This window comes from Suncus etruscus, chromosome 9 (assembly GCF_024139225.1).
Source record: "Suncus etruscus isolate mSunEtr1 chromosome 9, mSunEtr1.pri.cur, whole genome shotgun sequence".
Classification (NCBI taxonomy): Eukaryota; Metazoa; Chordata; class Mammalia; order Eulipotyphla; family Soricidae; genus Suncus; species Suncus etruscus.
This window is the reverse complement of record NC_064856.1, coordinates 65,222,388-65,249,657: the sequence shown is the minus strand read 5'-3', so window position 1 is coordinate 65,249,657 and position 27,270 is coordinate 65,222,388. Positions and strand designations below refer to the sequence as shown.

General features: G+C 38.4%; 1 protein-coding gene across 1 annotated transcript in view; it reads right to left on the bottom strand.

Moving 5' to 3' along the window:
* The window catches only part of INSC (INSC spindle orientation adaptor protein), a 127,505-nt gene that overhangs the window by 36,791 nt on the left and 63,444 nt on the right, over positions 1 to 27,270 (bottom strand). The window contains exons 3-7 of the mRNA XM_049781019.1: positions 17,364 to 17,709; positions 16,273 to 16,325; positions 14,602 to 14,725; positions 4,253 to 4,366; positions 547 to 672 (exon numbers count right to left, since the gene is read on the bottom strand). Coding sequence (XP_049636976.1) covers positions 547 to 672; positions 4,253 to 4,366; positions 14,602 to 14,725; positions 16,273 to 16,325; positions 17,364 to 17,709 — 763 coding nt within the window. The remainder of the gene's footprint in view (positions 1 to 546; positions 673 to 4,252; positions 4,367 to 14,601; positions 14,726 to 16,272; positions 16,326 to 17,363; positions 17,710 to 27,270) is intronic.

The following is a 27,270-nucleotide window of genomic DNA, read 5'->3' as shown; positions in this document are numbered from 1 at the left end:
CACTCAGATTCTTTCAGGTTCTGGGCAGGGTGTGGTCTCTGTTATTCAACTTGGGGTGACTCTGTGGTGGTGGACAGAATCGGACCCCTCATGGGTCCTTTTTTGTGTAGGAAGAAGAGCCCCTACCCCAGCCCATCAGCTATGTCACATTCCTTCTCTTACCTCAAGAGCCCCCCTACACACACACACACACACACACACACACACACACACACACGTATGGAGACCTCAGCAGCCTCACTCAAGTCCTCTAGTACTGTGGAGGCCATCATCTTGTCCAGATACAAGTGCCCACCCCCAGTTCCCCTGGCCCCCACTGATTTCCACCCACTGTACTTTGTTGGCCACACCACCCAAAAAGTGCGTATTAGAGCCCCCATTTTCTGCAGAGCCTCTCAGTCCCCATCAACTTCCATGGTCAGGACCTCCACAATATCCCCTGAAGGCTGCCAGTCTGGGGAAAGGTAGGGTGTGTTTAAGCATATGTCCTGGAAGGGGCCTGACGGTCCTGAGGAGATTTTCACCCCCGGGACCCCATAGTCCTACCTTCTCCAGCTGGTGAACCCCCTCTTCCACGCAGCAGATGGAAGCCAGTGTGCGGAGGGCCTGGGGATACACGCACCGGAAACTGTCCTGCCGGCAAACCTTGAAGAGGGCTACGACCCCACCTTCCTGCCAAGGAAAAGAAAGTGTCAGGTAGGCTCAAAGTATGCTAACCAGCAGAGATATATGTGTTGGGGACTGAAGTTATGTTCTGTCACCCAAAATAGGCCACTTTGGTATAAAAAATATTTAAAGATGAAGGCAATTGAGACAAAGCAGATATAAAAGTAAGAGGAGTCTCTTGTTCTCTCTCTTCTTCCCCTCACGTAGTTCTCCCCCTATTTACTGAACATAGCACCTAAATTTACAATGATGTTCTCTACTAAAAAAAAAACAAAAAAAAAACAGAAGTTGATTTTTCTCAGGCTCAAAAGAAATCTCCCTAACAAAACTGCCATGCATGACTTTATCCACAATAGGTTTTCTGCATGTTTTCTTTCTTATGATTCACAGCACTTAGAAGCCCACGATCTTTTCCTTTATCTTTTTAGTTTTCTAAACTTCTCTAATTGCACTTTTACTAAGAAGCTAAAGAAGCTTCAGTTCCAACCAGTCCTGTAAGTTACTCATTTGTTAAAGATTGTGCATACAAAGCCTGAGGCATATGTAAACAAACTCCTCTGCTTTTCTCTTGTTGTTCTAGTCTTTGTTAATTTGATTAATAAGGTACTTAAGATAGTAATAGGAAGTTATTTTTCCCTATCCTACCGTGTACATGCATATTCATACACATACCTACAAGCATAAGCACACACATTCACAGAGGCACACACACTGTCATGAGCACACATGTCAAAGTTCCCTACCATGCTCATACACACTCACATCACATGCATACAGCCTAAAGCTAACTCCAGGGACCAAAGTGATAGTACAGTGGGTAGGGCACAGGATTGCTGGGTGTGGCCCCTAAAGGAAACAACTCCCCCCCAAAAATACAAACAAGCAAATAACAATAAAAGCTAACTCTAGAAATAGTAACTTCCCAGAGTCCAAACTACCAAGTGATCAGACTAATGGTGGGATTCACCAAATTTCTGGGGATCAAGGGCCTTGTCCAAGGAAGGCATGTTTGCTTGGGTTATGGTTGAGTAAATTAAAACATAATCATAAACAGGGAATGCAGAAAAAATTGGTTTATCCCCTCTGATTCCTTGTGTCACCCTTCTATGGATCTCCCTTTCTACTTTTCCGCAGTTCCTGGGACAGTTGGTTTGGGTTCCATACAGAGACCTCACTCCCAAGAGGCAAGTAGTAAAACCAGGTTAACCCTGAAAGTAGAAAACAGGAAACTGGCACTTGAAGTTCTTCCCAGCTGGCCTGTGGTTCCTAGTGACAGCTCTCCAGATGTAAACATATGTTTATATGCATATGGACATTGACATGGTGTGTTTATATTTCATTGTATTTACTGTGTAAATATTGTTTTTCTTCATGACACAGATAGTTGTATCTAGAGCAGAGAATTAAGAAATGGTGCCAGAGAAGACAAGATGGGACCAGGAAGAATGCAGCAGATCTCCCTTAACTTAGGAGACACTGAGGCAACTATATTTAAGCCTCTACTCACATTCTCATGGATTTTCATTATACCCACACTGCAGCATGAGAAAGGTGGCCTTGTTAGCCATTCTCCCATTTTGGCTACTGAAAGAAAAGGGGGAAATCTCAAGCCAACATTGAAGGAATTCTGGTTTCATTTCTGGCTCTTTGGCCAGGGAGTATGGACAGCCACCTGAGAGCCATAGAGGGTAGGGAAATAGAAGGTTGGAGCATCCATTTATGGACAGTGAGTATGTGTCAGTCTACAACAGGCTTCCGTCTTCTGCCCTGATGGAAAGGAGGAGGCCTTAGAGGAAGGGAAGGGGTGTTTGCTCTCTGTACCACCCTAAGCCTCCATGGAGAACCTAAAAGCCTAGCTCATCTTTGAGTAAAGATGGGAATTGCCTGAGCTAGCAGAATTACACTGTTGGCAGGAGCTTGTTTAATTTTATAGAAAGCTCTGGGCTCACAGCCCAGCTGTATAATAGTATGAATTATTTAGATCAACTCCAGAAAATTTGTCAGAAAGCCAGAGGCAACCATGGCAGAGTACGTAAGCTAGTGATGGAGAAAAGAATAGAGGAGGTGGGGGACAACTTGGACTGAGCACAGTGGGGTGTATGTGCTCAGCATTGAGGACAGGCCACTGTCTGGGGAGCTCTGGGTTTCTCTTCAGTTTTTAGAGGATTCCAGGAGAATGAGAGGACAGACAGCAGGCACCTTATAGACTGACTCCTGGAGAAGGCTTGGGTAGATGAAAGAGCCAATCAAAAGATGGACATAAGAAAGGGAAGAAAAGTTTAAGAAAGATGCCCCCCCAATTCTATTGTAAACATGTCTTGGGTACTTGGGTTGAGAAACCATGCATATCACACTAGAGACCCCAGCTGCCTCTTGCTCAGAAGAAGAAATCCAAACCCATATTCAGCTGGACAGATGCATCTTGCCATTTTGTAGACTGGAGAAAGTGTTTTTATTATTGAACCACTTTTTATTTTTGGTTTATTTGGACACACCTGGCAGCACTCAGGGGTTACTCCTGGCTTTGTGCTTCAAAATTGCTCCTGGCAGGCTCGGGGTATTATATGGGATGCCAGAAATCGAACCCAGGCCTGTCCCAGTTGGCCTTATGCAAGGCGAATGCCCTAATGCTGTGCTATAGCTCCAGCACTATTGAACCATCTTTTTGCTTTCTTCCCAGGACCAGGGAGTTAAGAACAAGATTAAGATTCCAGATCTGGTGCAATCCCTGTTCTGACTATGCTGAAATATTGGTGGGGGTCACCATGCTAGAGGGTTACCTCATAGTTAGCAAATTCAGTCTAAATAAGAGCAGAACTTTGGCCCCAGTTTCATCACTGGTCCTCATTTTTCAAGTGAAAAATACCAAATGAAACAGACCCTTTTGACATCCTAACACTCTATTTCTCTTAAGCATTTGGACCTCAAGTTCAGGGTAAATTGGTAAGAAGCTAATGGATTGAAATTCCCACTGTCATGGATGGAATCTATGCTCTTTTCCATTATGTCCTGCCTTCCTGTACTGGTGAGAGCTGTAGGCACTTGGGGGATCCAGCCAACAACCTGAATGAATATGAGGATATGTCTAGTTTGTGTTTGGTGAGATACATGGAGATGAAAAGTAGGGTTAGCATTTAAAACAGACACCATCTTATGAAGGATGATAGACACTCAGGGTGGGAGCAGAGGAGAACTTACTTTTTATTCCAGTGGGGGATTAAATCAGAGAGGGTCTGTCACTATGAAAGCTGGAGAGGAGTCACAAGATAGTAAAACAGGAAGGGTGCTTGATTTGCATGTGACTGACTGGGGTTTGTTCTTTGGCACTACATATGGTTCTCTGCATCTTACTAGCACAAAGCCAGGAGTAAGCCCTAAGAACTGCCATGTGTAGCAATCCATAACCCCTCCCCCCCCCAAAAAAAGAGACTTGAAGGCCTAAAGAGGGGCAGTTACTCTTTTAAGTTCACATATCACAACATATGCCAGAACTAAGATGAATCTCTTGAGCCAGTTCTTTCCACTAGAAAAACTTCCTCCACTCTTGTCAGGTCTTGTCATCTCAGTTTCTAAATTAGCAGCTCACCTTGGCAATGATGCGGCATAAAGGGGCCCCTTCCTGAGTCAGGCTGAACAGATTTCCTGTGGTGGATTCCGTGGTATAGATGTTGTCAGAAGCATCGATCTTCCTCACCAGTGCCTAAGAAAAGAGAACAAAGTCTGCTGGTAATCAGTCCCTTCTAGCCTCCTCTTCCATAACAGATTCCTAGTGGGTCCATGCTCTTACAAACTTTTTTTTTTTTTTGGTTTTTGGGTCACACCTGGCAGCACTCAGGAGTTATTCCAGGATCTACACACCTGGCAACCTTGGGGGACCAAATTGGAAGCCAGGATTTGAACCACTGTCCTTCTGCATGCAAGACAAATGCCCTACCTCCATGATATCTCTCCAGCCCCAGACTTCTAAACTTTATAATCCAGCCCTATCCACTGCCTCTCTAGGAGGTAGTGATGTCCTAGTCTGGAGAAAAACATGAATCAGTACGGAATCATTTCAGAACCCTGAAGTATAAATCCCAAATGTGCTCTGCACCAATCTCTAAAGATATCAGTTCAACATGAATGGGTTCAACACACATTCTTCATTGGTCACTAACTCCACTTGAAAGCAGAAACCTTAGATAAGTTGACTTATAACTCACTGGTTTTCAAGTTGAAACTTAAAATTCTTGAAATTCTCCAATCATGACTGGGTCAACTCACCGGTTTTCAAACTTGAAAATTGAAATTGATCGGAGAATTTGCTTATTGGAGAATGACTCTTAGTAGATTTGAACACCAGCTAGGTACAAGTTCTGGGATTGAGTAACAGAGGTATCTGATTGCAAAATAAGTCAGGAACGGAAGGATGATCTTACTCACTGATGGTGTATAGATCAAATATGGACAGATATACAGATCAAATATAAAACAGAGATAGATAATGTATTGAAAATGAACGTTGGTACTAGAATACAGTCCTTGGTACTATAATGTACCAAGTTTTTGGGAAGGAGGTGAGTGGATTAAATTTCCATGAAGTAACCCAGAAAATCAAGTTTTAGGTCTCAAGCACAAGGGTGGTGCTATATGAGGTAACAGTATGCATTAAAACCCAAACTGATAATGGTGAGGGAAGTGAATTTCAACTGGAGAAGATATAGGAATGAATAAAGGGATCCTGGGCATTTGGAAGTGGAGATATACAATAACTAAACATCAATACCAGAAGCTTAAGCAATATTGACACCTTATTTATCTAACCTATAATAATATAAAAATAAAAAATTTTAAATATAATGTTAGGCCAAATTGCATGCCCTGAGAAAGCACATTTATTAAGCTGAGAAATCTAAGGTTAGTGGTGGGAGGACTGGAAATTACTGAGCATTAGGCCCAGGAAAACCCACAAAAAAAGCAAATGGAAAATTTATTTAAAAGACTGACAAGAAGATTATTCCTATTAGAGTTAAGCCTATTTCTCGGAAAAAGCTTTTCACCTAACTTGAAATCACTTCATAATCAGCCATTTGCTTTGAAGCATGTTATTCCTTGATTATAGATGATTCCAAACCTATTAATTAGCGCTGGTTAACTTTAGTTTCTTGTGAGAGATGTGGAGATACAGAGCAGGGAGATTTGCATCTGGGGGCATAATGCAAGAAAGTAAGGCCTCCAGAGGGGTGTTCTGAGTGTAATCTCTCATAAAGCTTTATTCGTCATGTGCATTTTAAAGTATTAAGATAAATTTGTTTTTAAAGAACTCTAATGCGATGGAAAAGACACTTGGATGAAATCAAAGTTCCTGTGGCATTGTGACATTGCATTTTTTAACTCTACTGTCTTAATGAACATGGGGCTCACTACTAACAAAGCTCTGCATTTGGCTGTGCAACCAGATGGTTCCAGACTCTAGCCCCCAGCCATGCAGAGCTATTTGACCAGCAGTGCTGGGAACCTAAGTCTTTCCAAGCATTCACTCTTACCTTTTGCACTATCTCCACTGGTCCTAGCCTGACTCATTAAGCACACCATTTTGATGAGAAGTTGTGAAAATGGTTAAAATCATGAACTTTGGAGTTAAACTGCTTAGGTTCTAAGCCTGACTGCCTACATCTGTCTATGGGTCCCACAGGAAGTTACTTATCCCTTTTATCGTATCATCTTTAAGACAGTGGAAATTACACTGTCTCTCATGATGATTGGACCCATTATAGAAGGTTACTAATATAGCTATAAAAGTTTTCTGAAGATACTTGTCACTTGACAGAAAAATAAAATAAGTGACATTTAAGCCAAAGTCCTGTGACTTTGAGCAATTGAGGTAAATTCAGTTTTTACATTTATGAAATGAGTAAAATCAAAGGTATTTGAGGCTCAATGTAAAAGGATCTTCCTTTTGCTTCTTTATTCATAAAAAATTTTCACATACACAATATGATAATCCTCTACACATAGAAGACTAAAGTGTATTTAATCAAACTATATATAGTTAATATGAAGTTTTTCTTGATAGATACCTCTTGTAAGCGATTTAGCCAAAGGTAAAATTAATTAACAAAAGTTGTCATTTCAAATCTCTGTAATAAGCTTATTTCTTAGAATCTTTCCCCATCATTACTATAATCCATTATTATACAAATGAGACATGAAGATTTCATATATTGGGGTCCTGCACCTAAATGATAATTATTAACGTTCCTGATTAGTATTTTCACTTGAATTAAATTAGAACCACACAAAACCATTCGAACACAATTCTTTTTTTCAATCATCTGCTAATATTAGACTACTTACATCAGAGAATAATTTCTTGTTAATGTTCACATACTCCCATTCCATAAATCTTTTATTTCTCCTTCAGTTAGCAGTTTGACAATAAAAATTGGTATGCATCCTTTTCCCCAAAGATAAATTTGGGAAGGGATAAGCTTATAAACTCCACTTTCTTCAAGCCACTAAGTATCACAATGCATCAAAGCTTAAAGGGCACCTAGTGTTTTATATACTACATTCATTCCAAAGCTTACCAAGACACAAAAAAATAACACATGTAGTATGAGTTGAAGCTGGACTGAATCTCAATCCATCAATGTCAGCAAGGTCTTGCCTTGGCCAATAGAGGCAAGTCTCAAGGCCAGGAAGCTAGTCAGACTTCCAAAGTACTCTTAGCAAACAAAGAACAGTTCTCCCTCCAGACTTTCATCAGCCTCTACAGGGCTCTGCCCTAGGTGGGAATGTTGCACTGGTGAAAGGGGGGGGGTGTTCTTTACATGACTGAAACCCAACTACCATCAGATTTGTAATCAAGGTGTTTAAGTAAAGATATTAAAAAAAAAAAAGATAAGAGTGGACAAAGGTCCAAAGGATTAGGGTGCATTTCTGTGTTTTGGTCAAGACCATACTTGCCCTGGGCTATCCAAACAGTGATTAAACATATCAAGAATATGAATCAGTGCAAGCCTCAAACCCCAAGGTAGAGCATTCATTTAACAGGCAACTTTGGCCCAATCACTTTCCCACCCAATTCTCTTTCATCCTCCTTTTATTTCTCAGTTGTCAGAATTGCTCTTTGGCTTTCCACACCAGCTCCTGCTTCCTCTCCCTTATCTTTCATAGGCATTTATTACTGAATCCTGTCTTGCACTCAGCTTCAAAATAAACACCATCTCTAAAAGTCAAGTTTGTTTTTTTCCCCTGCAGGAAATTAAAGAGGAATTCAAAAAAGTTTCAAAGCAATGCATCACCTTATATCCTGAATAGCATGGAGCAAGGATAGAAACAAATAAGATGAGCTGATAAGGCCAAATGACGAAGATATATTTTCTAAACAGAAAAATCACAGAGATAGGAAACAAAACAATGAGATGTTGAAGGCCAGTAGAAAAGAAAGGGAGGGGGGCGTTTAAGCCGATGAGTGAAATTAAAGAGCTCTACATAAGAAATGAGAAAAGTAGTATATGATTTTTAATTATTTCTATGAAACTTTTAAACAGCACCCTGGATAAGATTCAAATGAACAAGGAACCATGAAAATAAAGTGTAGCTGCTTTGAGAGCTCATAGTAAGACTTAGAGTAGTTCTACTAGGCCAAGAACTGACTGGTTAAAGATGGCTACAAATATCTTTGCTCCAGACAAAGATGGGTTCTATTAACTCCTCTTTTGAGTCAGAACCTTGGTGATTAGCCTGACCAATAGCATATAGCACGTGATTGAAGGAATGTTCTATAACTTTCCTGGTTATACCCTAAGGGAACTTGAAGCTGCCAGGCAGACTTATCGGAACATTCTTTACACATAACTTAGCTACGATCTAAGAAGTGTAATGATTCCAAAGCTCCATTCTAGAAAAGTCATATGTAATCAGTGCTCTCAGCTAAGACCAGCTTTCTATCCAGGTCTTCCTAGGCATCATGCATGGGATGAAGTTTCAGAAATCTCCAAACCAGTTACCAACTGAAAACCACCAAGTGACCTCTGTGACACACTGCAGAATGGAAGAATCAGCAATCAAGTTTCATCCAAGTTCTTGGCTTTTAAATTAATGATATGTAATTGTTTTTATATAGGTCTGCTTCTTATGCATAAATACAGAGAGATATTAACATAGAAAAAAACTCCAAAAATCAGTATGAAGCTTTTAATAAATTATTATATAAATTTTTGGTGAAAGCTTTTGACATAGGATAGAATTGTACATTGCCTGTGTTCTAAGAGAATTTCTTAAGAAAATACATGAAATATGTCTCTGAGGAAAGTCACAAAAGCTTAGACTAGATGAATATAAAAAAAAGATGAAATAATAATTGAATCTAGGCATGAACTCTTTATTGGTCTAGTGGAAACACATCTTTTGGGTGAGAATATCCATTGTAGGGAGGAAAATGTGATAAGCCATCTGAGGACACAAAACTTCAGGCTGACTCAGAACTCAATTTATTTCATTTATCTCTGTGAAGAAAATCCGAAAATCTAGAAGAGATTTTACTTTTTTCTTTTTAAATAAAAGTAAAAGAAAGAAAATGACAGACAGGAAACAGTGAGTCTATGACTCAGAGAAGGAAAAAACCACATGAAAAGTGAGGCCAGTTATTACAGAAAGGCAGATCACCTTGAAAGGAACAGGAGATTAAAGCAGACAAGAGAGATAGTTCTTTACTCCAAAAAATATATTTAGCAGAAATAAATGCTACTCAAGGAAGAAATCTGACAAAGTTATAGAAAGAAATGCATGGAGAAGATATGGTCCTATGAGGACCATCAAGACTCAGACTTCAGCAGCATCTCAAAGAGACCTCCCTGCAAGCCAGCACTCTTCAAACCCATATGATTTTCTTGCCAGACACAAGGAAATAGCTACCATATTCAACAAGTTATGACCATGTCTCCTAGGTCAAACTTTTTTTTCTCACTACTTTTGAAAAATATAGGACCTCTTATCTTACATCTTTTAAACTAGACAGGTTAAATTTTTAATAAATTTTAAAAGCAAAATTGGAAAGGATGTAAATTTTTCAAATGTTGACATTACATCATCCTTTCAGTTATTAAATAGAAATTAAATACCAAACAACTTCATACTATCTACACTATAAAAATAAGGCACTCATATAATAAATGCATGATTAATGTTTCTTTAATATTTTATATTTTTAATCATTGTCTTCAAACTTATATTCTTATTCTAAGTCTCAGAAATTTTATTTAATGTAATATAATCATTTTATTTATTATTTTTATATTTATCATTATTACTTGAAATTTTATTTTATCTTCCTGTAATTTAAGAATCTATGAAATTAAAAGATACTTCCTCCTGATGAAGCTAATGTTATGATTATTAATAGCATAATGGTAAAAATAACCTAAATTATTGTCTTAATAAATAATCATAACTTATGAAAAATTAAAATAATTTTAAATATATTTTAGTGAAATGAATTAGTCTCTTTACCATCTTAGGGCTTTATAATTCATTCATATATCTGTGACTAAATATTATAAATATTTCATGCAGGAGTTTTAGATGTAAGTCTTTAAAATTCTTGTAGCTATAAAAGAGAATAGAAATTGTAGAACCAATCTAGATAGCTTCAACTCTTTGAATTATGTAATTGTGTGAAACTAGTATAGATCATTATTACATCAAACACTATTTTTATATTTTCAGTTAATAAGTCTAAATTGCCTTTATTAAGCAAACTAAAAAATACTTGAATTACTAAAGCATTTGTTATCAGCTCATTAGAATCATTTGTTTACTCTCAATTTCTGGGAAAAATTCCAGAGTAACCCTACAAGGATTTATCAAGTAACTACTAGTTCTACCCCCTACTCTTGAGTTATTCAAGTTATTCAGAAAGAATTAAGAACATGAAAATTTTGATAATATCATTACCAATACAATTTATTAATCAAATATCTCATGTTTCTAATGTTTTATTAAAAATCTGAAGTTATGGTTTTTGTTTATTTAATTTAATATTAACACACACTCTGTAACCTAACTGGCAAAGATACTTCTTTTAGTCAAGTCAATCAGCCAAGCCAACTGTCTCTAAACAAAGACCCAACTTCACTTTTAATTAAAGATATTTTGATACATTTCAAAAATACTAAAAATGCACTGACAAATAATTATAGAAATCATCTCTAAGAAAATAATGATGGAAATTGTCTATATTAAAATAATTAGTCCTAAAATAAAATTTTATTTATTTGTATTTCTAGAAAGCCAACTTAAAGCAATTTTCTAAATGTTACGATACAAATTTAAATAGAAAAATGTAAATTATTAATATAAATCTAAAACTATGATAAAAAACATGTGATACATAAAAGACAGATGTATATGAATATTGAACTTGGATATTCATTTTGGAAAAAATAAAGTAGATAATTTAAAAATTAGAATTTGTTTGGTTGTATTTACTTGTTCTCATGATCAGATCAGTAGCAAGGTATTTACACTTTAAATCTAATTAGTCCTGCTTTAGCTTTTTTCTTTTTTTTAATTAGAGAGAAAAAATTAGTATAAATTAGTGTTCTCTATCATTTGTACACCTGTGGACTGCCACCATCCACAGATCAGTAGTTGAATACCACTGGTATAAATAATTCATAAAAATGTTACAACAGAGTTGGCTTTAGCCAATTTCTTAAATAATATGTACCAAAAATGAAAAAGAAACTACATAAAAAGTTGTGCTGTGGATTTTCTCTAATATATCTTGAAAATTTTGGTCATTCTAAAAATGTTCCAGTTACATTCAAAGAATCAATATCATTAACCTTTATAGTTTTGGTCTACCAGGATACTTTTCTTTTCAACTAATGACATATCCTGGGGATGAATACAAAATAGAGCTAAAAGTAATTGCTTACATTTAAATATATGTCCCCTTCAAAAAACACTTTTACTCTTGGGTACCTCCTACCAGTTCTCTTCTTTGCTTTACTGTAATGAAAATACATCTCAAGAGCAAGGACAATTTCAGAATAAATGGAGATGTAAAGGACAAGATAAATTGCAAGAGATAAGCTAAATTGGAGCTTTCTGTTCCATGAGCGTGCACATATGAACACACACGTGAATAAACATCCCATAGTCGCCACACTGATCAAAATAGAAAATTTCTAATGTCTTGCTCAACATATGTAAGCATATCTGTATGTAACACAGAAATAATTTATATTATATATATATATAGTTTATTCTGTATAAGTGAAGGCTCCTTGATTTCATCATTCCGTTCCCACATCACAGATTTTACACAGCAGAGCAATGTATTCTAAGACTTGAGATGAGTGAGGAGTATGTTTTTCTTCTGGAAAGTGACAGAATTCCTATTAGAAACTGTATATTATCAGAGGGTCATTTTTAGGAAAGAAAACAAATGGGCATTGAAGATCTGGCAAGTAATTAAAAAAAAATTAGACATGCTTGCATTTCTCCTGGGAAGTCTTTGGAAACCTGTGGTATATAAAGCATGTGAAGTGGTTTGAAGACAGTCTTTTCAAAGAAAGAACCTGAACTGTGCAATCTGGGGTGGCAGAAACACATTTTAAGAGAAGTCAGAAACTTTAAAATGTTGAAAATGCTGTATAGGAATGAAGACAAATAGAGTTCCTGTGAAGGAATTGTAAGTGCCTGACTCTATGGGAAGATGAAATTGTACCAGTTGCTCTTCTCTGCAAAAGTGAAGTATTTTTCTCCCATATATGGTAAACATAGTTACACAATTAACCTATGGTAGATGCTTTCTCCCATAATTCATGCCACAAATTCTTTTAGACTAAGGACAGTGAAAATAAGTTGACATACTCTCACAGTCTTTCTGTCGGGCCCAGATGAATATTTGTTAAAATCCTGTGGTGAAGATAAGAGTGTGATAAAGATAAGAATCCTGTAATAAAATGGTGCCTGAAGATCCTGCCTTAGGAATGAAGATTTGAGCCATTTTAACTTTCAAAATTGACTGTAAGGGTAATTAAATAATTGGATCTTAACATTGCATATCCAATAACTTACTCCTTAAACCCTCTTAAAGATGCTCAGGAAAGAGGGGCGGAGTGGTGGCGCAAGACATAGGGCATTTACTTTGCATGTGCTAACCTAGGATGGACTGTGGTTTGATCCCCCAGTGTTCCATATGGTACCCCAGGAGCAATTTCTGAGTGCATAACCAGAAGTAACCCCTGGAGTCACCGGGAGTGGCCCAAAAAGGAAAAAAAGTGTTTAGAAAAGACCAGTCTAAGATGAAAAGTCCTAAAGAAACCTCTCACTGTCTGGAGACAACCTTGACTTTAGCAAACCAAAAGAGCATATTTTATTTTTATTTTATTTTATTTTATTTATTTTATTTTACTTTATTTTATTTTATTTTATTTTATTTTTGTTTTTTGGGTCACACCTGGCAGCGCTCAGGGGTTACTCCTGGCTCTATGCTCAGAAATCGCTCCTAGCAAGCACAGGGGACCATATGGGATGCTGGGATTCGAACCACCATCCTTCTGCACGAAAGGCAAACGCCTTACCTCCATGCTATCTCTCCGGCTCCAAAAGAGCATATTTTAATTGCTCATCTGAAAATTTGTTAATATTATTTTCATGATAATCTTGAATCTTTTTGTAGTTTCTGTTGACTTAACACAGCAGAAAAAAATCTAGGAGCAAACTAGAACAGGAAACACATTTGGAGGCTTAGTACACAGATAACTTAGAGGTAAGGCTGGTGAGAAAATCTAGCATGCAGTAAAGAGAGAAGACTCTGGCCTTTGGAGAAGATGGGTGAGTTTAGAAACTCAGCCTCCTTCTAAAAGATGATCTACTCTGGGAGGAGATTTACTGTTTGTGGAAGGCTTTGATTTGATGATGGGGAAAGAATGGCAAATATGCAACTCAATATTTCTGTAACTATAAATAACATGCAAATACCTTTCATAATGAAAACCTCATGGCATCTGCTTTTCTGGGAAACTTTTAAAATAGGAAAAGGCAAGAGAGGGGAATGACTTGCATTTAACCCACACTATGTGTTAAACCCCTCCACATGTTGTTTGTTCAGTCCTCTTCCTGCTCTTCTAGAATAATTTTCACTTCAGAGACACTAATGAAAGTGTGGTGAAACGGTTGAGGATGGTGACTGAGAGACCAGTAGGGACCATGCTTTGAAAGATCTCTGTGTGTCCAAAACTCTTACTGTTTCTGGAATAAGAAACAAGTAGGAACCTGTCTAGCACCAGAGATAGGACTCCACATCCTTGTTAGAATCTTCTCTATGGTTGAAATTTCCAGTGAAGTCTTTCCCCCTTAAATCTCACAGAACACTACCTACCATCCACTTTGAGCTAAATAACTCAACCAAGATGGTTTAGGGTAGGGGAAACAATTGGGAGGGCATCTAGATGATGACTGGCTTTCCCCCTGCCATATTTTCTTTCCTCTCTGGGCTTCAGATTTTATCACTGGAAAATCAAGAGTTGGGTTAAATAGGTGGGAAAATTCCACTCAGTTCTGACCAACTTTTTTCTTCTCCCTCTCTCCCTCTCTTTTTTCTTCTCCCTCTCTCCCTCTCTTTCTCTCTCTATTCCTTTTTTCTCTCTCCTTTTCTTTATCCCTCTTTTTCCCCAACCTCTATTCCTCTCTTCCTTTCTCTATCTCCCCCTCTTGCTCCCTTTCTCCCTTTCTCTATCTCCCTCTCCTTTTCTCTATTTCTTTACTTCTTCCTTTCTCTACCTCTCCCTTTCTCTCTCTCTCCTCTTTCTCTCTCTCTCTCTCTCTCTCTCTCTCTCTCTCTCTCTCTCTCTCCAGAAAAATACACTTTCCCATGAAGGCACGTACCTTCCCAACTCTGTTCATAGAACCTCTCTCAGCAGTCTAAAACATACTGACCTGCACCTCTCGAGTCAGTGCCAGCTCCAGCAACTGGCCAAAGTGCTGTCCCAGGGTGCTCAGGGTCTCACTCACACAGGCCTTCATTGACTTCAACACATGCTCATTCTCTACCTGAAGGCACCTAAAGAAGAGAAGGCAAAGGGCAGCACATTGGAAGAGGTAGGAGGTCAGATCAGAGCCAGAAGTAACCACTGAGTACTACCGGGTGTGACCCAAAAACAAACAAACAAAAAGAACACCTAATTAGGGTTTACAAACCCTAATGGATTTGAGAGGTGAAAGGGGCCTATGGGCAAGAAAACTCCAGGGAATAAGAGATGAACTAATCCATGGTCAGCATCTCCTATGGCTTTCACACTTTCTGTACCTTTCTAGCTTGAGATGAAAGCTAGTTACCATCTGTTTCTAGGAAGAAAGTGAACTGGACAGTGGTAAAAGTCATGTCCAGGGGCGTCTCTCTGAGAGAACTGTGGCACCTTGGATGCACAGTTTTGGGATGGGGATGGGAGGAACAGAAAGCTGGGTTGATGCATGACATGTTCACTCTAAATGGATAAGGAAGAGATTAGGGATAGAGTGCAAAGAGCTGGATCATATTTCTCCCTTGAGTGAGGCTCCTCAGTACAACATGCCCAGCACTAGTACTTCCGGGTGTAGCCTTGGTGGCCCCCAGTGGCAGGCCCAGATAGCACCACATTATCAGCCCAAAATTTTATATGATCAGATTTGTGCCCTGGGCCAAGTATCATGAGGAGTACTCCCTCCAGACTTCAGTTCATTCCCAGAAGGTGATCCTACAAAAAAAAAAAAAAAAAACCAAGAAAGGGTGAGAACCCAAGAGAAGGCTGTCACTGTTGTGCAGAAAGAAGTTTTGAAGATTTTCTTGAGAAATAGGATGAGAGGAAAAGATAAGATTGAAAACATTTGGATGTATTGGTCTGAGAAGTGTCCAAGAACAAATGGCAAAAACCAAAGAGGAGCCCAGGGGAATACTAAGTTCAAGAGTCTCCTTCTAGAGCCTGGCAGCTGCTAAAGGTTGGGAGGGTGTCATTAAGCACTCATGAGTGTATGTGTGTGTGTGTGAGTATATCTGAGTGCAAACATGGATGTACTAATGTATGTGGGACACAGAGAAAAAATGAAAAGTATTTCTCCACTGTGAGTCTGTGCTTATAAGTATGTGTCAGAGAGGGTTTGTAAACCCTAATTAGGTGTTCTTTTTGTTTGTTTGTTTGTTTGTTTGTTTGTTTTTTGGGTCACACCCGGTAGTGCTCAGTGGTTACTTCTGGCTCTACACTCAGAAATTGCTCCTGGCAGGCTCAAGGGACCATATGGGATGCCGGGATTTGAACCACAGACCTTCTGTATCTAAGGCAATCGTGCTACTGCTGTGCTATCTTTCTGGCCCCCTAGTTAGGTGTTCTGTATCATGATAGTTGTGCATTCATTTATTTTGGGAGATCACAAGAAGATCTCCCTCGTTTTATGTTTAGTCCTCTCCTCTGCCTTTTAAAATCTTCCTGAGACCTGAAAATAGACCAGGATATCTGTTAAGATTTTGGGGAGAAATCCCATAGAAGTTAGTTCCCAATCACCAGAAGACTTCTCGCAGCCCCTCTCCTCATCCCTGCAAGATCAGACGGACAGATCCTGTCCATCCATATTTACCTTTCAGTGACCGCTGAGAGTTCTGAACATTTCTCCATTAACAGCTTTTCAATCTGTGAGGGGAAATAATAATCTCACTGAATTTAGTTAAACATTGATTGAAGACCCATTGCTGCCCCCAGCCTCTGGGCTTAACAATGAAGAATCAAGTAATTTGATGTGGAAGTCAGGCAATAAAGTATAATAAGGTTTGTGCCTGGCAAAAAAAGAAAGAATCGTCACCAGCTGTTCCCGGAACACAGCCAGCAAACAAACAAACTGAGCAATTAGTAAAACAAGGTTATCTGGAAAATTTTGAAGCAAAAGAGGTAAAATTTGAGCAGGGCTGTAAAGCATAAATGAATTTACCGTCTATGACGCAGAGAAAAAGAAAAGGGTAAAGGACTAAGGTAAACAAATGAATGCCAGGAAAAGAAAAATTAATGGGATGTTATTAACACTAGTTTCTTTATGGTTTAAAGGAGAAAGTGCAAAGTCATGGGGTTTTATAAGTGAGGCTTTAGTTGCATTCATTCACTATATAACTTTGGGCAAGTTGCATAGGCTGTTTCACACTGGAAACTATATTACTTTAACTAGAATAAATAACTGAATAAGTAAATAAAAATACAGTGATCAATTACAGAAAAAATAAGGTTTAAATTCTATCAATGTAAAAGAAAATAAAGTAATAAAATAAAAAGAGCAATAATACTAGCTCATATCTCAAATGAACTGTTTTCAATGTGTGACAGTAAGTTCCTTATTCTTCACATAACATCTAAGAAAATAATCCTTTTTCATTAGGATGGAGGAATGAGGGGAGAGAAGGTAAATAAGCAGAGCTGACATGTGAACTCAGTCTGGTATTAAAATGGTTATGCTGAGCCACTGCACAGCTTCTCACAGTGGCTCTGTATACTTCAGGTTTAATGGGGTGTGTGTACAATTAGTCCCGTGCCTACTAATCTATAGGAGGTATTTAATAAAGTTCCTTATTATCTTCCCTGTTTCTTTGGGAAAAGCACACCCCAGAGACAGGCAAGGTTCAAATGCCACACCAGTTCCTACCCCTTTTCTAAAAGACATCCATCCTTTCTCCTGGTGCATACCTGGCTCATCTCTTGCGAGGTGCTCCTGCTGGCTGAACTGTACTCACTGACCATGGAGCGGGCATGGCAGGTGAGTCGCACACTCATGCTATGCACACGCGCCCAGCGCTCCTGTGCCAGCTTCTGCCCAATCCTGCGCAGCTCAGTGCTGATGACCCAGCCCCGCTTGAGCAACAGTTGCAGAGGGTCCCCTGGACCAGGGCCACCTGCCAAGATGAGGTCGCCCTGTGCATCTTCCTCCAGGCTGATAGGCTTTGCTTGCAGGACACACATGCATTCGGACTCAGTCATAAGCTTCAGGTCCTCCATCCAACGCTGGACAGAGTCCACTTGCATGAGGTGCAGCCTATAGTCAGGGAGAATAAGCAGGAAGATATCAAAATCCCAGAGCGGGGTCAGAAAGACAGCCCAGTGGGTAATGTACTTGCTTTTCGTGTGCCTGACCCTGATTCGATCTTCAATCCAATATATGCTCCCCTGAGCATACTACATGTGCTCACCTGAGCACAGCAAAAGTGATCCGAACCACAGGACCAGGAGTAAGCCCTGAGCACAGCCAGGAGTGTAATAAATCCAAACAGTAATAAATCTACTTTGTTTGCGTGAGCTTTTCTTTCAGATCATGGAAGATGCACTAAACATCTCTATTCTACTTATCACTAAGTTCACTCCTCATATTTATTACCATGTCTATTTTATAGATAAAAAGACTGAGGCATAGAAGTATTGAGGACAAGTGGCCAAACAAACAACAGGCAAGGAAGATGATCAAAAAAAGCAAACAAACTTTCCAATTAGAGTTAATTTGAGTGAATCATGATACTGCCATATGGTTATTTAGTGCACATTTATTTTAAATTGTACTTTTCAAAGATTTACTGTAAAGAAATATGTGTGGGAAGACAGAATAGGGAAATTAGTATGCAAAAATACAAATATACTATTATTGTAATTATGTTAAAATGACTAGAAAAAATCTCTGAAGGAATAGCATTAAAATGTTAATGGTACATTATGAGTAGAAATTAAAGTCTTTTTAATTTTTTTCTAATTTTCAAACTTTCTCTCAGAGTAAAAGTATAACTTTTGTAGTAAAGCAAAATTAGACTATTTCGCACAACATATAGGAACATAGGCTGATCCTAAGATTTTAATAAACTAAAATACACTCTAAAATTCACCTCGCCAAATACAATTCAATAATAGTAAATAAATAATGAAACATTGAAACTAAGTTTTAACCTGAATCAAGCCATCAACCATCTGCCTGCTACAAATCATTCATTCAATGTAATTTTAGGTCTTGGCCCACAAGACTTAAAATATTAACTGTGGGAATTTACATGTGGTTTCTTTTAAAGAATTGTCTTTAAATTTTTAAAAACTGAAAAGTAAATAAACTTTGACAGCAATCTTTCTTCTTCCCTCTTCCTTCCTATTATATTTTGTAAAGAATTTAAATTAGTGTACACAGAAATTGTGTATGCCACCTCAAATCTCACTCTCCTACTACTTATCTTTACTTACAAATATGGGATATATATATATGTCACTTGTACTATATTATATCTCCTCCTATCCTAGTCAACTCATAAAAATTTAGCATCATTCCATATTTTCTTTCATAGGCCTAAATTCCTGTACAGGCTTACAACAAAATACATATTACATCTGTTGGGTTTTTATTTTGGTTCATTTTTAAGGTGATTATAGTGTATATATATTGTTGCATTTTTATTTTATTTATTAACAGATAAAGTCATCCAGCTATCCAGTGGAGTCCTAAAACATTCTTTCCAATGCCTAGGAATTATCTCATACTGTAGATATAACACAATTTATTCATTCATTTCCCTGTTGTGAGAAACTCACTTTGTTTTCAGTTCTTAGCCATTCTGAACAATATTATACTCTGACAGAGCAGCTTAACTCTGTTCTGTGATATAGATCCCCAGGAGTAGAATTGCAATTCAATAGATGTTGTCATATAGGTTCCCATAAAAGACAATGCTTTCCATTTCCTGTTTTCTATCTCTGCAATGTAGCATAAATTTCTACAAAGATATTGTCATTCCTCTGCATGAATTCTCAGGGATTTCTAGAGCATTGGGCTCTGCATAAATCAAAATTCCAGAGGCCTGGAGAGGGAAGTTTCCATGATCTGACCCTGGCCTTCTTTCCCACTCACCTTCCTTTTCTATTCCTTTCCCCTAACTCAATGCTTAGCATCCTAGCTGCAAAAGCATCCCAGGAATACTCACTATAACATATTGCTCTCTTTGATAACCTCTTGTAGTTTTGCACAGGCAGTTGTCTATCATTTGGGAGTTGCCCTTTTTCTTCTTTTCTAGGGTAAGTTCCTCTTAGCCATGATGTAACTTTCTTTGGGAAAAAAAAAAAAAACAACTTCAGAGCCCTCAGTTCTCCCCACAGGCCTCACACACTCTGTGCATCTCTATTGGAACTCTCATAGCATTTTCTTAGATGAGTGTGTTCATCTGAATACGCCAAGAACTAGGACAGACTGTTTTTCATATCTTGTTTTATTACTAGTATTTGACACCTATCAGTTATTCCATAAATGTATGTCAGTGAAAAAGTGTCTGAGTGACAGGCATTTATTGAAATAACTCTGCACAAGATTTTATGTGCCTACACAAACTATCAGAGAATATGACAAAATTAACACAGTTGGAAAGGGGATGTGAAGAATGGACAAGCATAATAGGTATGTTTGGGACATACTGAACTAACTTTGGGGGACTAAACAAATGACAAGTAAACTAGTTGCTCATGTACTGACTCATTCACTCCGTTGATACTTTGCAATGAGTTGTTTTTGTCTTTGTCCTGCCAATAGCAAAAATGCCTCACATTAGTGTCAACCTAGGCTTTTACTTTCCCCCTCATCCATAAAAACTTCAATTCTAATCTCCCCCAATATTTACTGTACCTATGCAAAAAAAGCACAAATTAATTTTTTGTTATTGTTATTGTTGTTTTTTCTTTTGTGTGTGTTTTGTTTTGTTTTTATTTTAGGACTGTGGTTATTGTTTGGTTGTTGTTTTTATTGCTGTGGTGCTTTTCAGGTTCTTATGTTTGATTTATTTTTGTATGGTTTTTATGTTTTTCTTCCTTTTTCCCTTTCTTCTCTTAAATTGATATTTATATCCTCTAGAACGACTCCTCCCATTTCTTTCTTGTTTGATTTTTACCTCTCCTTTTTTATCTCTTTCTTTTATTCTTCCCTCCAAACAGAACCACATAACTTGAACCATCTTGTTCTGCCTCACAAATTGAGGGGGAAATAATGGAGGCTACCAAGACCAAACAGGTGTATGAACATTGAGTAGAAATAAAAAAATGATCATACTTAAACATCAAATCTAAAGCCAATGAAAACAGAATAGAAACCCAATCTACAACAAGCTAGACACAGAGGGGATCACGTATACTAGCAGCCCAGGGGTCAAAGGAGGGGGATATGGGATACATGCTGGGAACAGGGGTGGAGGGAGGACAACACTGATGTTGGGAATGCCCCTGATTCAATGTACCTAAAATATTGCTGTGAAAGATTTGTAATCCACTTTGGTCAAAGTAAAAATCATTTAATTAAAAACACTCCAAACATAGAGGTTATAATCCCAGAGGCCGTGTCTATGACATTTGAATATTCCCATGATTATAGATTATTTTGATCCAGTAGAGCAAACTCAAGAATCAAGGAACTCATCCAATTCTTTATCCACAGAACTAAGTGTTTGGAACTAAAGTTGTATTACTTGGGTCACATTCATGCTAATGATTTCAGATGATCCATGAGGAACTCAAAAATTATTGGGAAAATTAGAAATAAAACAGTAAATTTCCATATCTTATAAGCAAAAAAAAATCACTTGAAAAATACAAATACATATCTATATAGACATACATGAATGTGAGCCTTAAAAGAAAGTAATTTTGGGGAATTCAAAAGAGGTAGCTGTCTTTTGCACTGGTAAAAGAGGGGAAAGTGTTTGGAGAAAGTGGGTTTAATTCCGGGCAGGTGTAGGTATGTGAAGACAATGGTGATATATTCCAGAATGGGGGTGAGATGATGTGTCAGTCAACTGAATTATAGTTATGCATTCTGGAGAATTGTGGACTGTGAGAGGGAAAGCCAAAAAGTGGACAAGGACCCTGATTTTATAAGCTCTGAATAAATCATGGATGAAGGCATTTGTGTTGGGATCCCTGAATAACTTGTGGAAGGTGATAGGATAGGCACAGCAACTATTGAGAGTGGAGACTGAAGGATTGCAAAGTTGCTAACTTACATCACCCTGCACAAAGGGAAGTCCTGAAGCTAGGGTGACTCAGAGTGTCTCCTTATCTGAGAACCTCAGAGAGTCTCAAAATGTTGCTTTTTACACCCCTGACAACTCCAAATGGGAAAGAACCACGAAAAGGTCAGAAAAAGAAAGAAATGGAGTGAGTCTCACCAAATATCTCTTGAAATTCCAGGCTCATATATTTATCACCCACTCTTTGCTCCCAACTTATATATAGAAAAAACATCAGTTCTTGCTCTTGAGATCCTCAGAATTAAAGGAAAGTGAATTTTTTTTCAAAGCCATGTTAATTAAATCCTAGTTGATTTATCACTTTGCTGGTAAAGGAAATGCAATGACAAAAACTATTGATTTTCTCTTGGCTCTGCGTATTAGTGTCACCAAGCATCTCTGCCTGTGATTATGAACTCATCTAAGCGTGTCTGTATTAGCAGCACGCTCCTGTTTGGGTGTCTGGCTGAGAGTTTACGCATCTCCACCTACGTAAATGCTGAGATCAATGTGTGCGTTTGCAGGTCTTGAGTCAGATAAACTGGATGATTAAAAACGACAGGGTGGAATGTAAGTGTGGGCGCTAGTCACGATTCAATTTCAAAGTAAATAATATAGAAAGGAGTGAGAAAGTTAACTTTACACTGGGGAAACTTGAAAAGCAACACTTTAAGCAAAGGCTTTGTTGTAAGCGGTCCACTGACAAGCCTGATTGATAGCAGGCACTCCTGATCTTATGCGACAAGCAGAGCTTCTCTTTAACATCCTTTTATTCTCTTCTTCCGGTGTAGAACCTCATTTTCATTCTGAGGAAAATAGCCAGAAATGAGGAACATTCTACAAAGCACCTGACCAGTATCCACAGGTCACCAGAAATATAGGAAGACAAAATTATCACGGATCAGAGAACACAGAGAAAAAGCGATGGTTAAAAGTAATAGAGGGAGGGCTAGATAGTATTAGAGAGCACAGCAGGTAGGGCAGGGCATTAGCCTTGCACATGATTGACCAGGGTTCAATCCCTGGCCTGCCTTATCGTCTTCTGAGCCTGACAGGAATAATTACTGGGTGCAGAGCCTTACGGGCACTGGTGTGGTCCCCCCCAAACAAAAACAAAATCAAACCAAAAAAGTAACAGGAGGGGGACCCAAAGCAGCAAGATAGCAATTTTCTTTTTACACAACTGACTCAGGCTTGATCCCCAGCACCCCATACTGTCCTTAGGAGTGATCCTGAGCACAGAGCCAGGAGTTAGCCCTTAACCCTGCTAAGTATGAATCAAAAACCTAAAAGAGAACAAGAGTAACAGGAAATAAAGGGGATAGTGCAAAGGACTGAATCATGCACAGGACCATGTTCCATGTTTCATTCCTAGCACTGCCATTCCTCATTCTCTCTCAGCCCATGCATCCTGGGGGTGGCCCAAGTAGCCCTCAGCACTTCTAGACAGCAATATCACAAACCTGGGTCTAAATATTGAACCACTGAATCTGGTTGCCCAAGTACCACCAAAAGTATCTTCCAGGTGTTCTGAACATGTTTTGGGAGCCCCTACTGCCCATAATTATAAAATCCAAATAAAGTGGGGAGTTTGGTTGATGATTGAATTAATGCTAGCTCCTTTGTTATGACAAACATACCACACTCACCGGAAATATGAGTCACCAAAGAAACGAGGTTGAGAGAAAGGGGACTCAGTACTATCCATAAAACTTTATGTAAATTGTACTTTTCTTTTTTAGGCTCATAAAATAACTAGATTTGGAAAAGGAAATAAAATCCAGGTGACAGGCCAAAGGTTCTCTTCTCAGTATTCCCACTAGCAGAATTTCAGGCCATGAAGGTTTGCATATCAGTGGAGGTGATGGTGGGGACTGGCTCTGCCACTAACCATCTGTTGATTTACAACAGGTGATTGCGTTTTATTTGCTTGTTTTTCCTTTCCTGAAATGCTAATTGAAATAATGTCTGTACATAAAAGTGAACGAATTATAACATCAACCTGCAGTTCAATGAATTTCCATGTCAATTACACCTCAGTATAAAGGAACTAGATAAAGAAGCAATATCCTCAGCATCTAGGGTGCCTGGCTCCAGCCAGTATAACCAGTCTGATCCTAGATACCAATTGATCCTTGAAACGAATGTCTTGATTTCTTTGAACTTCCATGTTTATAATAAAACAGAGAGACTCCTAGATGCCTCACCTAGTGGATGAATGAAAGCAATGGAGGCAGTGAAAAGCCAAGGACATCCACAAATGAAAGGCTCAGAGCTGTGCTAGTTCCCAAAGTTCCCTGAATTGCCCTCCCCACCACCACCTCAAGCAGCACGTCATACCTCTAATAAGCACAATTAATGTTGCAGCATCTGTGGAGCTGAGTCTTATTATTATCCCCATTTTAGAGAGAACATTGAGATGCAGAAAAATAGTCACCCAGAGATAACAACCCTGATCTGGCTGATACCAGTGTGTTTTCTGAACTGCTGTTGTTCTGTTTCTCACTCTGCCTACTCCTAAATAGTAGAAAAGCAGAGAGCAAAAGGTGGCAGGCTTCCTGTGAGAGACCGGCAGGACTATTATCCCAGGCAGTGAGGCAGCTTATGAGCAATAGGACAATGGGAGATGGAGGAAAGCTGACCTAGCTCAGAGGTAGAGAAAGATGAGGTTCTCTGGGGCTCTGAAGATATGATTGCTGCCTGCCTGCCTGCCAAAGGCAGGATGCTGCCATTCCCAGTTGAGCTGCCTACCACGGGTGACAGTATCTGAAATGAGAATAGGCAGGGGGTACCTGAAATCACAATCTAATTTTAAGAAAAGGCTTAGAATAACATTTTTCTTGTTATTTCTTGCTTTTCCCCCAAGCAGCAAAACCAAACACACTGAGAAAAATAAATTGAGCAAAGAGATCTGCTTCCTCTTAATTCCAGCCAAGGGCTAGTTCCTGAGGCACATTAACATGAAGACAGAGGTAATGGGTATATTATTGGGGTGATGTATATGAAAAATCATCATTAAAAACATTGTACCACATAATCTCATTGTAAAAATATATGTAAAATTTGAAAAAATTACAAGGAGAGAACCCTGGTTAGGATCAATATTCCAAATTGTGGGGGGAAGGTAAGGTATGCCAGAAGTCTAAATCATCATTAAAAACATTGTACCACATAATCTCATTGTAAAAATATGTAAAATTTGAAAAAATTACAAGGAGAGAACCCTGGTTAGGATCAATATTCCAAATTGTGGGGGGAAGGTAAGGTATGCCAGAAGTCTAAATCATCATTAAAAACATTGTACCACATAATCTCATTGTAAAAATATGTAAAATTTGAAAAAATTACAAGGAGAGAACCCTGGTTAGGATCAATATTCCAAATTGTGGGGGGAAGGTAAGGTATGCCAGAAGTCTGGTTCACCCACAGATAGAGTAAAACAGTTGATTTGCTCAAGATATCTTATTCTTCTAATTCTCCATGCTTCACATCCATGATGCCTAGGTTACAGTTAAACTGCTGGAGAAATAATATAACTATGTTTAGCTTAACAGTTTGCACAGGATCAGGAAGATTGTACAATGTGTAGGGCAGCTACCTTGGGTTTTACTGATCCAAGTTCATTTTCTAGAATTCCATATGTTTCCTGAACACAACTAGGAATTATTCCTGAGCACAGAGACAGGAGTAATCCCCGAACATTGCTATTTGTGACCACCTCCCCCCGAAAAGTTTGAACATAAATGGACAAAAAAAAAAAGTGCTAAAGTTACAGGGAATATAGATAAAAGGCACCAATAATTAAAATGAATGCTTTTATAGACCCTCCAGATTTAAAGTACATGTCAGTAGAACCAGGAAAATTGTATATACAAACACTCCTAGACTCCATGGAGCAATTGAGCATGCACTTTTATCAAGCACTGTCCCCATTAAAAGAGTCTGGCATGAACTTATCATTTAAAGACTTTCTAAAGAAGTGTGGATATCTATGTTCACTCAGACTTTGGGAAAGTAACTACAGGGAGATCTGAGTTCCCAGAGGAAGTACCAATTTTCATAAGATTCCAATAACAAACATTACATCTTGTAACTTATTCAGTAATGTTTAAAATGCTAAACAGTAGTTTCCAGGCAGTATCTAGTCAAAACAGTGGAGAGCATGTTCAAAACAGCCAATTTTTTTATAGAAGTAGTTAGAATAAGATGGGATCATTCATATAGGATAAAGGAAGGTAATTGCCATATTAAGCAAGTGTGTGTATGAAAGTCTATGTGCATGTGTATGCAGTTATCATTGACAAGCTAAAAATTGAACCAACATTCTAAGGGGAATGACAAAGCAATATTGCTGAAAGAGATGCTACATATACTAGGAAGAGGCAGAAGAAAAAAAGAATGCCAAAGATTTCTGTAGAAGAGCACCTGCGGGGCTCACCACAGTCTGGACATGAACTAGTATAGAGAGAGCAAGGAAGAGATGAGTAGGAGACAAACTAGAGAAGAAATATGCACATGGTCATGTGTGACCTTGGAAGTCATTGGAAACATTGGATCTCACTCTGAGTAAACAAACAGTCATTTCTATGCAGTGCTTAGTAGTGCTTTGAGGAGTCTGTATCCAGATGTTGGTGTGTTCAACCTAACCCCTATGCCTGGTGACAACCCAACCTAGAAGTCTCTCTCACAAAGGACTTCATAAAACCAACACAAAGTTTAATAGCAAATATATTGATCTTTGCTGCATAGTAAATTATAAACTGTTTACCAAACTGTTCATGGAAGCATACTTGTTAATTCAAAAGCTATAAATTGTTTCTAGTATGGTGAAGCTACAAACCATTAAGACCACCAAGAATGTTACTTCTCTAATCTTGTTCAAATCTTTTATTTTTCTATCACCCATCTTTTGATCTGTTTCTGAATCCCTCCTTGAGCTACACTAGCACAAGTCTTTCTATATGCCAGGGCTGACTTTGGGCTCAAGGGCAGAACAGTCCCTGTGCTCAATCCTTATTCACATTTTTGTGAAGAAGCTTCTCTGGATGGTAGATGGTGTTGAACAGCTCACAACAGTACTGTCTCTACCTTACAATTGACCTATTTATCAATATCATTCCAGAAAGAAGCCTTTCTCTTGTTCTGAACCTCTGTTCCAAGTGGTAGCACTGACAACATTTTAGTTTGAAAACTATACCACTAGAAACTTTTTAGCTTGTTACCCAGCTACTCCAAATGCTCATTTTTGATGCTACCCACATTGACATGTGATCTCCTTAACGTTTTCTGTTAATTAAATTCTCCAGTGTAACAAGGTAAGATTGATTCTACACTCTAGATAGCCTCAAGAGTGTTAGCCCACTAATCCCCCTTGAGGCTAATAACTGAAAGTAATCTGTGAAGTGGGCATAGCTAATGGCATGGCAGCCACTTTGTTTCAACCACTTCAGGCAGTGGCTTTCATCATCTACAAATGGATTTGAAGGGAAGAAAGTGTTCTGACTACTCTGACATGTCATTTTTTTTACTCTAGCACCTGTTATGGGCATAGTTTATAAACTATGTCTATGTGCAATGCCCAT